The sequence below is a fragment of the Asterias rubens genome, chromosome 12, assembly GCF_902459465.1.
Source record: "Asterias rubens chromosome 12, eAstRub1.3, whole genome shotgun sequence".
Lineage (NCBI taxonomy): Eukaryota > Metazoa > Echinodermata > Asteroidea > Forcipulatida > Asteriidae > Asterias > Asterias rubens.
This window is the reverse complement of record NC_047073.1, coordinates 3677612-3695254: the sequence shown is the minus strand read 5'-3', so window position 1 is coordinate 3695254 and position 17643 is coordinate 3677612. Positions and strand designations below refer to the sequence as shown.

General features: G+C 40.1%; 1 protein-coding gene across 1 annotated transcript in view; it reads right to left on the bottom strand.

The window, feature by feature from the left end:
• LOC117297525 (zinc finger SWIM domain-containing protein 6-like) overlaps positions 1-17643 on the bottom strand; it is a 65755-nt gene that overhangs the window by 8253 nt on the left and 39859 nt on the right. Inside the window, exons 5-8 of the mRNA XM_033780611.1 lie at positions 11664-11837; positions 9267-9446; positions 5445-5582; positions 827-1009 (exon numbers count right to left, since the gene is read on the bottom strand). Coding sequence (XP_033636502.1) covers positions 827-1009; positions 5445-5582; positions 9267-9446; positions 11664-11837 — 675 coding nt within the window. The remainder of the gene's footprint in view (positions 1-826; positions 1010-5444; positions 5583-9266; positions 9447-11663; positions 11838-17643) is intronic.

Here is a 17643-nt window from a genome sequence, read left to right as displayed (position 1 = left end):
ACATTGTATTTTGCTCAGTGTGCTGGGCAAAAAATGAGAGTCCTGGGCAGGCCCGCCCAGCACCGCCCACCGTGGCTACAACACTGGTGTTCTCTACAAAAAGTTGGTGGGATGTTTCTATTAGGATGTTTTGCCGACTATATCACTCAAATTCAGATTCACATTCAGCGGTACCTTATAACTATCCCAAAGCTTACCACTTTGACCTTTAAAATTGTCATTAAGAAAACTGCAATATTGAAAATGTACAAGAACATTCAAGGTATCAGGGGGGGAAAAAACTTCAAGTCAAGGAACCAAAAGATACTTCACAGGTTCCCATTAACCCGACAGCTTGAAACTGAACTTTTGATATTTTGGACCTGACATGAAAAGGTCAGATGATGTAACTGCATGGTTGCACAGCAGTTATTACTCAGCTGAAGTAAGAGTTTAAGTTCAAGCGCAAGTGTTTAATGTACTCTCCTTTTTTTTGTTTGGGCACGGTGGGGACAAGGTCAGACTGATTAGAACCATGTGATAACAATGATTAGCAATCTGGCTATTAATGGCCATACGCTGCTTTTATAACATCCCGGGTTCTCAAAAGTGGTTTAGTGAGAGATGCGGGATTAGATCAAGGTGATTATTGGGGTTGAATCAGGATTGATTCATCATCGATGAGCGAGTAACCCCACCCTGATGAGATCAAAACCCAGCGACAGAGACTTTTCCCCTCGTCCCGTCCCTACGGTCTCTTCAAGTGACTCAGGACGGGAACGTCTTGATCATAATTCTATCGCTCGGAAAGATTTTAAAAAGGGGAAAACAATCTGATTTGAATTACCTGAACTTGATGGACTCCCGTCGATGGTCAAGGACGCGTCGAGTAACGTATCCATCAAACAACCGATCGGGTCCAAGGGATGACCGACCCAAGCCTCGGCCGAGCTCCGTGCGTTATTATGAGATGTCTCGTTCATTGATGATGCATTCTGGGAGGAAGCCTTCCGATGCTTACCCTTCCTGCCTGTTTGAGCAAAGAAAAGTAACAAATGCAATTAGTTTGAGGCTTAACCAATCGTCGGAGTATTAGGAGTCCGGAAACTATGCAGATGTATAATTTGTTGCTGAACTTTTTTTATCTTTTTTTTTAAACTTAGTTCCAAACACACCGGCAATTCGTTTCTATGACTTAACAAGTTCCAGTAGTTAAACATCGATTACAACATGAGGTAAGAAGGTTACTAAGTCAATTTAAGCCAACGTAACATTGAAGAAAAAAAGAAAACATGGAACTCTTTGGATAAAGCTCATTCCACTGACAACTTGTTTACAAGAGGAGGGACCAAAGGCTTCAACCAGTCACTTTCCAAAACTATTGTATAAAGTCGAGTGTGAACTTTGGGTGAAGAATTTGTTCATCTTGATACAGCCTTGGGCAAGTTTTCGTGCAAGTGTGAAAAGGGGTCTCGGTTTGTTTCCAGTCCTTGTCTAGTCTAATGAAGTCCAATCCATCGTACATTCTCCATAACATGTTCGGCTTGTCACCAATCAATATCAATTTATGTACAGGAAATCACCAATACAGAACAGCCACAGTTAATTTGCCGACTGACTAAGTGCCTCATTCCCAAAGCTTAACAACGTGTTTCCTGGACCCCCCCTTACTCTAACCCCCTCTCTCCCATTTCTCCAAATCGACCGCTCTCCGTTCCTCTCCTTCAGATCCCATGTACTTTTTCTCTCTAGCTCTCGGCGCCGTGGCTCTAACAGAAAGTGACTACAATCTAGCCCAGCCCCCTCCTGGTAATTGAGTTGGTTTAAGTACCTTGATCTGACAGTGGCATGCGTGTATGTGGGTGTCATAACACCAAGTACCATCCTTGGGTATTAGTCAAATTATGATAAGCAACAAGAGCAGGTGTTTTCAGATGATACTACAAGCCCCGGAATCACACGGAGGGCATGGCCTCCATTACCCTAGTCGTTGTGCCCCTTAGTATCCCATAGACTTTTACGATGGAAGGTCCCCTTTTCAAAATGGAAATAGCCTTGCTCTCTCAAAGATGTAATAGACCGATCCAGAAGGCTCCGCCCACGACGCACGTGTGAGCAAGAACACGTGGGGCTCTCCAATGCCTTTCTGCACAACTCTGCTGCGTGCGCCAAGATACGCGCACGCATGTCGGACCTTAGTGTCGGACCTTCATTGCTTTGTGATTGGCATTCTATCGCATTGCAATATATACAGTTTGAACTAATGCCCGACTGGGAATCTAAACCCATATGGGGTTTATTACATTGGATGTGTTTTCTGATTTGCCTGGCACGTTATCTGGTCACGGCCGAATGACGGAGCGAAACCATAGTTTCCTCAGCTGGGTACAAGCAGCCTGTGTCTCCACGAAACTTTTGAGTCTGCTCGCTAAACAGTCTATTTCCTCTGGTTAGTGAGACGCTGATAGAAATAAAGTCTCTGGAGTCTGGGTACCGCTAACAGACACAGTGACATTACCTCGGATTATTAAATAGTAAATAATGCACAGTGGCTTGGATGACTCTATAAAATGCACTGCAATCGGAAAGACAGAGTTTGGTCAAACACATGACATGACAAAATACTGGAGGACGTTTTCCCCTCCTGTTTCAATATTCAATGACAACACTTACTGACCAACAACTTCTAGACTTAAATAAGGATCCTAATGTCAGTGGGTATGCTGAAATAATGGCATTTCCAACTTCTTGAAACCCGTTATAAATCAGTGTTAGAGAAGTGGATTATAAAGCAGACTTGTTTGCATCTGAATTTTTTTTACTGATACTATTTTCCACCAGGTAGACCTTTATATGTGTGAACAAAAAACGTGTATTCAGATAAAAGTCTGACATTTCGCACCCCTTTACTAAGGTTTTTTGGACTGTGAGTGAGGCTAGATTTTGTATGGATCTCGGGTCGATTTCACAAAGGCAGTCCTAACTAAGGACTAGTCCTAGGAGTTATTAAAAACTGAAGGCTAGTCCTACGTTAGGACGAGTAACTCGAGATAAGACTAGTCTCAACTCTTTGTGAAATCAACCCCTAAGTCACCCCCGTCCAGAATGTCATCATAATTATTGCATCACACCGCAAAGATGACTGGCCTGCCGGTGTCTGACAATGTTGGAGTTGTTCAATGAGCAGACTTTGACGTTCGGTCATCAGGCTTATTAAGAGAGTCATTGAGTGGGGTCCGCACCTGCCTGTGCACATCAGCACTTTCTACATCATCAGGTAAATGGAACAGGTGGGATCAGATGACCTCTGGAGAACTTTCTCATGCCAAGCTTGTATGGTCTTTCTCACGCCAAGCTTGTATGGTACCCCGACTGTACATACTACCAACATGGTAACAACAGTGGAAAAGAACCAGACTGTGATAGACATCAAGCCTCACTTTCATTTAGTGCCCCCTCCCCTAGAGTGTCTTAATTGTGTTCTTGGAATCATAGAAACTCTTTTACTGGGGGGGGGGGGGCGGGGGGTGTACTTCTGTACAAGTGGGGGAAAAACTGTGTAAGAATTTGGAAGCAAAGGGGTGCCAGAATTTAACCTCATGGACACATATGTTATTTAAGAACTTTCATCTTCAGTAGTTGTGAGTTGGTAATTTCTACAGGGGCATTTCAAGAGCACGGAGGCAATGAACAGGGGGTACAGAGGCAATCGCCATATGCCTCCCAGGCATTTACGCTTCATAAGAAGGTATGACCCCAACAAACACAAGACAACGCTATGGCATCCAACGTGGTTGACATAACCCCCTTACTGCGCAGTGATTCAATCCACCAAGGGCTTTGGTTCATCGCTCTCAAGGTCTTAATGCTATTTTATCAAGGGTGTCCACAGAGTACAGACAGTCTAGAGTTAACTCCCCCACCCAGCTCTAATGACTGCTTATCCTTCCTTCCACACTGCACCCCTCTCAACGGGATATCGTCCAATATCATGGAGTAGACGTAAATTACTACCTACAGGCACCCCGTTTCAGCTCCTAAGATTTTAAGCTGTACACTGACTACCTACACGTGCATAGCCTTTCGTATTTTCTGTGTGTGTATGTGTGTGTGTGTGATAGGTTACGTACGGGGAACAACCCAAAGTCTCAGGCTCCTCTGATAATCCTTAAAAGATTTAACACACCCTTTCGGAAACAGAGAGTCTGATACAACGATTTCCTTTTCTATCCCGTTTTGATAACTTTCCAAGCGGATTTGGTGCTCATATGAACAAGCTGGTCGGCTGGGAATCTTTCATTGCCAGATACCACATTAAGTTGTACTACACGATCATGTCTTAAGCTTTTGAGTGTTTGTTCATGTCAAGCCCGGTTCATCCTTCTTGCGAATAAGAATGCGATTCAAATTTTGACATCACAGGGCTGTTTTCGCAAAGAATGTTTCGCAGGAGTTGAGCACATGTCAACTGACGCGAGTTATTCATTGTGATTCATGACGTCAAAATTGGAATCGCATTCGCAGGAAATATGAACTGGGCTTACCACAACTTCACCTGGCGCTAAACAAACTTCACAAAATTTGCTGTTTTAAGCTTAAGTGTCTGTTTGTGTAAATTCAACTTCATACCTGGCTCTAAAAACGAACTTAAAAATTTGCTGTATCATGCTCTTCCCTCGGAATGATTTAAACATGACAGGTAATTAGCAGGTATTACAGGTGCTGACAGCATGGAGGAAGGAACCAGACTTGAGACCCAGGAACCAGTCTTCAAGATGACAAATGACATAAGGGGAAGGTGGGTTTATTAGGAGGAATTGTCTGTGAATTGTCTCAAGCTTTACATGGGCCCCTTCTGACAACTACGGGAAGGATACTTAGAAGAAATTAAAAACTCAATATCTGTCACCAAGATAACATCTTTAGTCTTGTTCCACTGGAACCGACACAAGTTAGTATTTCAATTTAATAGTGGCACGTGGATAGTCTCAAAGAGTAATTAACCATTTAAGGCCGTCGTACTCACAACAGGTAAATTACGCCAGAAACCTTTTTTTAACCAACCAGGAAAAAAGATGTTACAACTTTTTGAGGGGGACAATTATCTGTCTGAGGTGTTTCCTTTTTTCGGATGAAAAAAACAAACTGAGTGGGATTTTTTTTAATTTTAATGTTCCAAGTCAAAATAGTTTTGAGCGGCTTGTTATATAGCCCTCAAATCAGTCACTCAGTGGTGCTCATAATGCTATTGTTTTTGGGTGTAAAGCGCAGTGGATCACTTTTCGGAATTGCGCTATATAAGAGCCGTTTTTTAAAATTTTTTATTTATTTTTTATTATTTATTCATCATTCAGTATTTTTCCTGCAAGTACACAGCAAAAAAAGGGGGTAGAATATAAATAACAATACTTGGTTTGAGTTGCTGTCCATGGCAAATAAAAAGGGAGGGGGGGGGGGAAACTTACTTGGTTTGAGTTGCTTTAGGCTGTCTCGTTGATATTTCTTAAGATTCCTGACGATACTGACAGCTAATCGTAGGGCTTTCCTTGGGTAGCCATGGGATCTTAATGCATCTACTCTGGCACAGGCTGTCGGTAGATGTTCTGATACAACAGGCAAAGAAAGCAACAGAAAAATACAAACTTTACAGGAAAGTATTCTCACAAAAGAATATGAAAGTTATTTTATTGAGCTCAACCAAATATTCTAGTCCCTTTTACACTGATAGAAACGGAAAACAAAGGTACTGGTCAGAATTGTAGAATGAAGGCATTTTCCTTGAGAAAAGGTTTCAATACTTTTTAAAGGCAGTGGACACGGATGGTAATTGTCAAAGACTAGCCTTCACAGTTCGTGTATCTCAACATATGCATAAAATAACAAACCTGTGAAAATTTAAGCTCAATTGGTCATCAAACTTGCAAGATAGTAGTGAAAGAAAAAAACACCCCTGTCACACAAAGTTGTGTGCATTTAGATGGTTGATTTCGAGACCTCAAGTTCTAAATCTGAGGTCTCAAAGTCAAATTCGGGGAAAATTACTTCTTTCTCAAAAACTAAGGCACTTCAGAGGAAGCCGTTTCTCACAATGTTTTATACTATCAACCTCTCCCCATTACTCGTCACCAAGAAAGGTTTTATGATAATAATTATTTTGAGTAATTACCAATTAGTGTCCACTGCCTTTAAAGACAACAAGTAAAGGGCTGACCCACATGTATAGGGTTCTAAAGCTATTTCAGGCTTATTAATTATACTTTTGCTGATTTTTCTAAGAGCACAAACATTAGGAAAACAGTCTAAAACAAATTGTAAATAATGGTAAACTTGCGGGTATAACCATGAAAAAAATCTCTTTTGAAGGAGTAATGGTTCTGAAAAGAGTCCGTTTGGTCTCATCTTACTCTCAGACTTAAAGGCAGTGGACACTATTGGTAATTACTCAACATAATTATTAGCATCAAACCTTTCTTGGTGATGAGTAATGGGGAGAAGTTGATGATATAAAACATCATGAGAAACGGCTCCATCTGAAGTGCCATAGTTTTCAAGAAAGAAGTCATTTTCCACAAATTTGTTTTTGAGACCTCAGATTTAGAACTTGAGGTATTGAAATCAACCATCTAAACGCACACAACTTCAATTGACAAGGGTGTTTTTTTTCTTTCTTTATTATCTCGCAAGTTCGATGACCGATTGAGCTCAAATTTTCACAAGTTTGTTATTTTATGCATATGTTGAGATACACCAACTGTGAAGACTAGTCTTTGACATTTACCAATAGTGTCCACTGCCTTTTTAAGTAAGAAAAATAACATGCCTGCAACAGTGTTGTATGCAATAACTGTCAGACGATAACATCAATAAAGACATTACTGATGCTTGTTTAATCTTGAGTCGTTTATAAGAAAAACAATAATCACTTCTTGAAACTGTGGGTGGTGGGGGGTTAAAGAAATTCAGCTGAGTCACAATTCTTATTGATAAGAGCCTACATGTTTTTCAGACCACGAAACACCCATTCTTTAATCACCAAGTACATGTATGTTTATATTAAAAAGGTCAGTGGACATAAATTAATTTTATGCTTGACTTTATTTACACAATTTAAAAACAGAGCGGGGCTCGATCGAGTCTTTGTCCCTGTTCAGAAAGAAAAACTTAAGTCTCTGGCAATCTACTATGAGTCACTTATTTATATATCTAGTTCATATCAACACCCTGCGTTGCGTGTATAACCCTGTAATTCACATGAGTGGAATCACACAAAAACCATGGAGCCAGGTTCTAGTTGATCCCGTTAGCTGCACCACTAAACAGCATAGGGGGATTGTAGCCGGGCTCCCTGCTAAAACACGATGCCGTGGTTCGAAGCAAGTAGTACCCTAAGGATGTAGGCATGGCCTGTGTGGGATTTGCATAGCATTACACACATGGGTCGTTTCACAGAAGGATCCTGGACTTGGTTGTGCCCAAAATTTAATCCATAGTCCAGATTATAGCATGATAAACTTCATCACCAATAATGAATATTCCAAACTTTCTCTTTCTACTACTAAACTGCATATTTTATACCTGACTCCGATTGGTGGAACGAAAGCTCTGTGGGATTTTCTAGCTCTCATAATACTACAGGCCCTTTTTTTCTTTATCTTTGAGGAATTTTTTGTTTCGGTAAACAAGAGAAGGTGACACCGAAGCCGCTCTGGCCAAGATGTCTTTCGGTTACTAACACCCACCAATGCGATACCTTGGACATTTTCATATACATGCCTTGGAGTGTTATGCCATAGTGCACTGCACTAACACGGTATGTGGGATAGCATGGCGGGGGCTAGGCTAGTGCAACAACGCCTGCAGGGAAAGTGCAGCCCCAAATGCAATGCATATTGGGTAAAGTGGCTTAACGGCAGCGGCTAATTCAACCAGCGGTGTTCGTTGCTGCATCATACCGTGGCTTCCCCCATAGGCCTAGCAGGGTCTTCTTGCATAGAGGGGAAACCTTGGTTGGGTTTAGACATAGTACACTGAACTGTGCCTGTTTGATACACAGGTCAGCTCAATGGGACAGCGTCTCATTTTGCCTCATTTTCATTTCATTTGGAGGTTCACTCGATAAGGACAGGCGAGGCTTGGGACGTGTAACATTTCAATAACAACAAAACAAGAAACTTCAAAAGGCCTTTCCTGTACTAGTATTGTTACAGTACAAACTATTGAATTCTGTTGCCATTTCGCGGAACAAAACAGCTTATGGGATACAAGGAGAACATGTGTGTAGAATTAGCAGTATGTTCTTCTTTGGTTACGTGTGGCAATAAATTATAAAGTCTGCTTCAGTTTCAATGTAAAAAAAAAATACACAGCAGAATAAATGAATAGAGAGTAATTTGAGTTGTTGACGATCCCACCTAATACATAAAAGATTTTGATGCAATCAAAATTTATTGAAAACGTGCCTTTTTGTCCGACAGTATCAAGGACAAAATTGAGAGATGCACTTTTTTTAATTCAACTTTAAAAACATAAAATTAGGTATCTACACGCAAACTAATCATAAAATGTAAATGCGCTATCCCTTGCGTTTAAAGGCACAAGGCCAAGTACACAACCCCAGGCCTGATGGCTACATGTTGAGATATGGTCGCTGGCTCCGAAGATGACTCGAGCAGAACCACATCGCTTCATCATCAAAGTTAAATGCAGATAGTAGTCAGGCCACACACACACACACATGTGTGGCGTCTAAAAGCCCTGCAAGCAGTTTGGTGCATCTGTAGTGTGTGGTGATGGGTCTACACTGGTGATAAGGGACTGCAATTAACTAATGAACACAGACCATCCATACACACACACACACACCACACACGCACATGTCAGTCAGGAGTACAGATTTGTCATAACGGACGAAGTGATACCACACACGTTCATGAGGGTCAGCATCGGCTGGTACCCGGCAGTTTTTCGCGGTGTCATAGTTAATTAATCACATTGTGTCCCTGTGTATAAGGTTTCTTGTGCACAATAAATTACTATTACAGACGTGTAAACGTTGAAGGATCCAGTATCATATACACACGCTGTTTCTTGTAGTAGTACTACCAAGCGGACAGACTAAACCACCACGTCAACCTTCTGCACAAGGGGAGGAGGGTATCGATAAAACATTATTATGCAAAGTGGTATACCAATGGACTAAATTATTTCTTCGACTGGTAGAGGGTGGGTGAGGAACCTAAAAGGTTATCGCCGTCTGAGTTTCTAAATTATCTAACATAAATACTCACCGGACCATAGCTGATGCCCGTCGGAGTCCAATCCGCCGACCTCTGCATCGGAGTGGTGTATACTACTGTGATATAATTTATTATTGAGGATGCCTTGTAGATGATTGTCGAGCCACTGTAAGTCGCAGGCTTCAATGGCTCGAGTGAAGATCGTCCGAGGCCTGTCTGCATCTGCAGCAGCTGATGACATTCATGAAAATAACATGACATTTTAACGGAGGTTATTTCAACAACTATTCACGCCTTTTATATTTTTATGATTTTTTTTTATGACAAGTAAAAAAAGAGAGTCTCTCGAATTCTGAAAAATCTACTCTGATGTAGCAGAAAACAGTTGACTCTCTTTATAATGGAGTAGCTGTGACTGGCCAAGTTAAAGACAGTGGACACTATTGGTCATTGTCAAAGACCAGTCTTCTCACTTGGTGTATCTCAACATATGCATAAAATAACAAACCTGTGAAAATTTGAGCTCAATCGGTCATCGAAGTTGCGAGATAATAAAGAAAAAAAAAATACTCTTTTCACACGAAGTTGTGTGCTTCCAGATGCTTGATTTCGAGACCTCAAATTCTAAATCTGAGGTCTCGAATTCAAATTTGTGGAAAATTACTTCTTTCTCGAAAAGTACTCCACTTCAGAGGGAGCCTTATCTCACAATGTTTTATACTACCAACCTCTCCCCACTACTCGCTACCAAGTAAGGTTTTATGCTAAAAATTACTTTGAGTAATTACCAATAGTGTCCACTGCCAACTCTTTATACCAGGAAGAGTGTTTATAAAGAGGAGAGCAAAAAAAACACCAAAAACAGGGCTTTAGAATGTTCAGTTTAAAAAGCAAAACCTCTTTTCAAGAGTGCTCTTTATAACGAGAGCCAACTGTATAGAAGACAAGTTCTCATAAGAACATAGTCTACAAAGCAAGAAGACACACACATGGTGTTACCACAAACCAAATATGCATTCCTTTTTATCATTTTCAAATCCGGAGGAAAATTTGCTTAGTATGTAGTCAGCAATTGTTGGAGAGAACAAAGGAATGTTGACTAGTGTGAGACCGAAACTAGTTGGTCTGCTTATGCATTACTATTGGTTTTGGGAATCCACTTCAGTAACTTTATACAGAAGGGTGTTCAAAATGGTATTAAGAACACAATAAAATTAGAAAGTGGATTTGTGGAAAGTTTGAATTGCTCAATCTGTTTTACAACCTCAACTCCCAGTGTACTATTGTACAGTATCAAGAATCAATAATAATAATAATAATAATAGTGGCAATTTATAATGCGCCATGTCTGTCTAAAAGACACTCCTGGCGCAGGAGAGATGCCGAAGCCAGAATGCAAAGAATATAGTTAAGCACACAAATAAGTTTTCAAATGGGTTTTGAAGCTGGAATATGTAGTGAGTTGTCGAAGTTTAGGGGGGAGTTCGGTCCATAGTGATGGGCCAGAGTGTGAGAAGGAGCGGGCTCCCCATGAATGGCGTGTGCGTGGAATGTTTAGAAGTTTGGTGGACGATGATCTGAGGTGCCTGGGTGGAGCATGAAGATGTAGCAGGTTCTGGATGTATGTTGGGAGATTTAGTATTTGAAACTATAAGAAACGCCAAAACATTTTATATATGAATAGATTTTAGTTTGGATGAAAACTTAAGTGGTGTGTAACGCTTTAATTTCTAATTTGTTTTTTTGTAACTTGCGGTTGAAGCCATGTGTAAACCTTTTTTGGGGAGCAATGGCTCTGAAAACGAGCAGAGTACACTGTTTGAAACATTAAGACCACCCACCGGCTCTAATCATTGCCAACACTCCTCCCACAAGAGCTTTCACAAATGGTTGTACCCACATGTTTACTGTTTTGTGGTTAACCCTTTCTTTAATTTCTCATTAGATAATGTGTTTGTCAGCTTAGCTACATACCTACATTACCATGTCAATGAAAAATATGTTTCCTGTTTAAAGGGAGTGGACACTATTGGTAATGACTCAAAATAATTATCAGCATAAAACCTCACTTGGTAACGAGTAATGGGGAGAGGGTTGATGGTATAAAACATTGTGAGAAACGGCTCCCTCTGAAGTGACGTAGTTTTCGAGAAAGAAGTAATTTTCCACGTATTTGATTTTGAGACCTCAAGTTCAAAATTTGAGGTCTCGAAATCAAGCACCTGAACGCACACAACTTTGTGTGATAAGGGTGTTTTTTTTTCATTCATCATAGTTATCTCGCAACTCCGACGACCAATCGAGTTCAAATTTTCACAGGTTTGTTATTTTATGCATATGTTGAGATACACCAAGTGAGAAGACTGGTCTTTGACAATTACCAATAGTGTCCATTGTCTTTAAATGACAGTATGAGGAGTGATGGATAATGAATGTTATAATATTCACCTGGTGGGTTGTTCAGCACACCAACAAGAGAGGGATTGGTCAAATTGTTTCTTGCATCAGCGTCTTCCAGGGGGCAAAGGTCATTGGATCCCCACTGTACCAGCTGTTCCTTCCATGTCATCTTCTCCCTCTGGGAGTAGCCAGGATTCATCACCACGACCATCCAGAGCAGACCTGTCAAAGGGGAGGGAGGAGTACACAAAAAGAAAGAGTAAGTATAACAAATGACTTCACACAGATTGTGGAAATTCCTTGCACAGATGTGCACTAATAATATCGGATTTTGATTCGGCATGGGAGGGGGTTGGTTGGCGGAGCGTAAAACTAAAAAGAAAGGTTTGCCCAAAGGTTCCCTAATCTATGAAACGTGGGGGCAGCAGGGTTTGCCCTTAATTCCTTTAGTGACTGACCAGCTGGACCAGTTGTCATTTCACTGGTCCCGTCAGCTTTTTCACTACTCATATATGTCAAATGAAACATGGATGCTTTTTAACACTGAACTAGCCAGCATGACCACTTGAAAGAGAATTGTGACTGGTCCTCCAGTGTTTAAACTAGTATTTGGCCAGTAAACCACCATTGAGGGAGATTGCGCTGGGCAGGACATTAACCAAATTTAACTTACAAGAGCATCCCCCCTAATATGAGCATAAACTTTATACTTTACAATAAAATGGTTTCATGCATGTGATTAGATGAATGTAGGATATTCCTGGAAATGGCTTGTGACACACTGGGCTCCCCTTTTATGCAAGACCCGAAACCTCCCACACATTGAAATTCAAGGGGGTTTACAGACTCTGGGCAACACCAGCAATACAATACAACACTAGGGCACAATGTGAACTAGTTCTTTCTTCTTTTGGTGATTGCTTCACCTTATTTCAAGAAAATCTGAAGTCTCAAGGCAATTTTAAGAAAAATCCTAAAACCTCCCACACATTGAAATTCAAGGGGGTTTACAGACTCTGGGCAACACCAGCAATACAATACAACACTAGGGCACAATGTGAACTAGTTCTTTCTTCTTTTGGTGATTGCTTCACCTTATTTCAAGAAAATCTGAAGTCTCAAGGCAATTTTAAGAAAAATCCTAAAACCAGGTAAAAATCACACCCCTGCAATTTGCATCTTCCCTTTGATTTTATGAATAAACTATTCTGCTCACTTTGTCAGTCTTTATAATTCTGAATGCTGTATGGACCGTTTGTATAGTCTATGAAATGGATTCCAGATACAACACTACACACATAAACCACAGCACTTCCACCATTTTTAAGCGAAAAATTCACTGACAGATTGACAGGAAAGTATGTGTTTGGCGTCGTCTTAATTAAAAACAAGCGAGATGATTTATTTCTTTAACTTTGAGACGAGAGAGCTACTCAATGGTAAAAGTCGTGACGCAAATATCCTGCTAAAGTGACATGTAATATGAGTGTCATTTTCGCAGATAAATACTGCAAAGCCTTTATCACAAGACAGCTATTTAACAGGGGTCACATGCTAAATTTTAGCTAAGCCTGTGATGGCTACACATGTAATATGAGTGTCATTTTCACAGATAAATACTGGAAAGCCCTTTTCACATGACAGCAATTTAGCAAGGGTCACTTGCTTAATTATAGCAAGACAAATTGCACTTTGTGTGAACAGTGAAAGGACGACAATGCTCGGACTGTCCAAGGTCCCACATGAAATCTTCACAAAATTTCTGTCCTTTGTGGAAATTTCTAAAAATTATTGTCCTTTCATACGAGGTGCATTGGTATAATTTTACAACCATGCTAAATAAAGCAAGGGACCCTTTCTAAATTGCTGTCATGTGAAAAAGGGCTTCAGCCTCCAAAGAACATATTGCCGAGAGAACTTTGGTTTGGTTATACAGATCAAAGTCTCGCACCGTCAAGTTTAACAGAGTCCCTGCTACTGTTCATTGACTTCTTATTAGCTAGTCAAAAATTCTCGTTAACAAGTCATAAAATCCTCATTAGCATTCCACTCATTAATTAATCACCACGGACCATCAGCTCTTTTCGCAGCAAATTTGTTTTTATTCAAGCTAAACTTTCCAATGATGCATTTTTTTTTCTCTTGGAGAATAGCTTCAATGCTTTTTAATCACCAAAGCAAGGGGAAAGTATTGGTGTAGCGGCACCTGCAATGGATACAAATCGCTACTTAAAGGCAGTGGACACTATTGGTAATGACTCAAAACAATTATTAGCATAAAACCTTACTTGGTAACGAGTAATGGGGAGAGATTGATGGTATAAAACTTGTGAGAAACGGCTCCCTCTGAAGTGACAGAGTTTTCGAGAAAGGAGTAATTTTCCACAAATTGATTTCGAGACCTCAAGTTTAGAATTTGAGGTCTCGAAATCAACCATCTAAACGCACACAACTTCGTGTAACAAGGGGTTTTTTTTTCTTTCATTAATATCTCGCAACTTCGACGACCGATTGAGCTCAAATTTTCACAGGTTTGTTATTTTATGCATATGTTGAGATACACCAACTGTGAAGACTAGTCTTTGACATTTACCAATAGTGTCCAATGTCTTTAAAACCCATTTGTATTTCAATCTGAATAGTATGACTATAGGGCTCAGAAATCTATGTACAAAGCGCTCAATAAATGTTATAATTATAATATTATCATTGACTTGAGGGATGAACAAAGATAAATTTACTAGAGAGGGACTCAAAACAACCTTCAGATTAACGTGCCAGCCCTCTACCAACTGAACAATCTATACCTTGGCGGTCTATTTTGTCAATATCTTTGTTCGGGGTTGCCAGTCAAATACCATACGACGTTTAACCGATAACAATTATTATTATTAACAGTTTTTATTTTGTCCATGTTATATATTTTTCTCACAAATCAAATCTTCCGTTTGGTTCCCCATTCTCAACAGGACACTAAGTCTTTCTCTCGCTTCCACTGTCCTTAAAAACAAACATGGCGTCCTCCAATCAGCGCAGCCAGCAAACAATACAATCCCATCCTTCCAAAACAATTAAATCCTTCATTAAATCAGTGTGTCTACTCCCAAGGTAAACTCACGCTTTACTTATTGTACAATCTCGCCCGTGTTTTCCGACCAGAAATAAAAAAGAAATTACGCAGAGGGAAATTTTATCCTAAAAACATGCATATCGAATTACAGCATCCCCATTAGAAAGCCTAACATTAACATGCATTGTTAGGTTCCATTGATTTTCTAATGGATTGACTTTATACAGCTGTGGCCGCCCAAAGACAAGGCCAGCTATTGAAAACATCTTAGCATCCAAAAAAAAAAAAAAACAGACACAAAATTTTCATTTAATTTTTTATATCTTTGGCAATATAGCACCTATGTCAACTCCCTAGTATGTGGGCAGACTATAGCCGAGATGAGGTTGACGACGTTTCTCACAGTACAGCGGTTTGAAGTTGATAGCATCATACAGTATGGAAAGGAACCCACAGCAAAACAGATGGCGTACAAGCACTATGCTTAATGCTACATTGTACATCACTTCAATGCATTCAGTGTTTATGCATAGCATACACTCGTCAGCAGCAGCATACAACCGTACGCTTGTCCACCGTTGTGCCCCTGTAGTACTGTCAATATTGTACCGTTGTGCCGGTAACAATTCAGTGCTGCACTGCTGGTGTTAGCTACCATTAGGTCGGGGGACAATGTACAAGCATGCTTTTGTTAATCAGTCTCCATTTCTGATTATATGTTCAGTTTCCATCTGTTTCCAAGCTTGTCCCGACAGACACTAGACGCTATTATTTTCAATAAATAACAAAAACATGAAAAGAGAAGTCTGATTGGGGTTTCTATGGGGAAATGTGAATGCCGTGCACTTTTTCTTGATTTGGTTTTAGCAAATTACGACATCTGAAACACAGTAGGTTTACACTCGAATGTGCAAGGGATGATTGTGAGTTGGGAAAATTGCTGCTATAAGGTCCAGTTTACATGTTTCTTTCACGCTATTCACGCGGAGAAAAAATGAACAAAAATATCAGTTGAAAAGAAATGAATTGAGGTAGCAAAATAAAGACATTGTATGCGAAACGAATGTGTTAAAGGAGGCAGGGCAACTTGATTTATCCATTTGTATCAAGTGTTAAGTTTAATTTGTTTTTACACTAACACCATGGTGTATTAAGCTTAGTATAGTCAGTACTTTCCGAAGTTCTGTAAAAAAGAAAAACAGCAGGAGAATCACTCGGGTAGGATTCAAACCCAGTGTTAAGTTGTTACTGCTAAGTGCCAGCCACATTCGGAACTCTGTCTCAACATACCTGAAGGTCACCTATTGCCCCTTGTTTGTTAGCTTTGGTGCCCCTTTAAAAGTTTCCCATTTTGCATCTTGATTTAACGCCGAATGTCTTATCTCGCACGAAAACGAAACGTCATATCTCAGCACAACTTTTTCTAAATTTTAAATCCAGGCTATTTTAAGGGAGATCAAACATAAGAGATAAAACATGTTGACAATTTCAAACCAGCATGTAATGTGAGTGCTATTTTACAGCGATGAGATTTGACTGAAATAGAAATTTCCGAAAATGGCTTGCGGGCGTGGATCCCCCCTTATTCTAGACCCCAAAACCTCTCAGATGTTCCAATTCAGGTGGTCTACAGACTGAACAGACTCTGTGCATCACAAGAAATACAACACTACAGGTTTGGACACAATTTGGGTGATCTCTTTCTCCCTTTGGGGACTGCTTTACCTTTTTCATGAATATTGGAATCCGGAAAAAATGTCCTGAGAAATCAAAATGGCTGTATTTTAGAAGGAAACAATATTTTCGTGCTGACGAATCAATTTTACAGTTTCAAGAAACGTATCTTGGAAACTTTAGGTACACCTCAGCATCCCATCAAAAAGCAACATATAAAGAGGATTCAAGGTGTGCTTTGCAAACGCCAACATTTGCATCTTGCAATCAGGGAGATTTTGTCCAACAATCATGGAGATATTTAGAATTACTTTCACACAAACAGGAACAACATTTCCATAATCGTGGAGATTTTCAAATTGTTTCCTCAGAATATGGAGAGATTGGTTTAAGCCCGGTTCATACATCTTGCGAATGCGAATGCGACACGAATGTTGACGTCACAAATTCGCAACGAAATTCACACTGAGTTGAGTTGAGCTCAACTCACTTGCGAATATCGCTGCGAAAGGAGGGTTGTGACGTCAAATTCACATCAAATTCGCTTTGCATTCGCATTCGCAGGAAGTATGAACCGGGCTTTATTGTCAGGGAAGTTTCTGCATCAGTAGGTTGGCAGCCCAGCGACTGGATGCATAATGTACTACAAGCTAATGTGTATGAATCTAGATGAACCCACTATCAACATGGGAAATCACCGGACATACAAAACTTGGGAGAGGGAAGCAACAATGACAGCAGAGCCATTATCCTGTTCCACATCGTCTGTGTCTTATACCTTCATCATTTGTGTCTTATACCTTACATTTGACGTGGATCAGACATGGATAATTGAAACCCAATCCCCCCCCACCTCTATATCCTTAATTCAATGTTAAGAACATCAAAACAGAACACAACATTCAAACACTATTAAATGTAGATTATAAGTCATTATTCACAAGACTTTGCTTTGGAGAAAATCCTCCAACGGCTTAGTCCGAAATGTTTGGTGCCGTCTATAAAGCTATAGTCTATCTGTAATACTATCATCTGATACATCTATGAATTCAGATTTGTTTTCAATAAGCCCTGAACTTCATCAGCATAATTGCCTTAAGAGACTTGGCTTGGATATTTAATTCCCCCTCCTACAAACCACTGAATGGTATGAGTTGATTAAAGGGCGGCATACATATTCATGTGTCCATAGTGCTTGGGGTATGATCTGATAATCACAAATACAATTATTTGTGGTTGAATAGAACTGTTGGCAATAATGAAGTCCTTTGTTTGGTTGGGGGG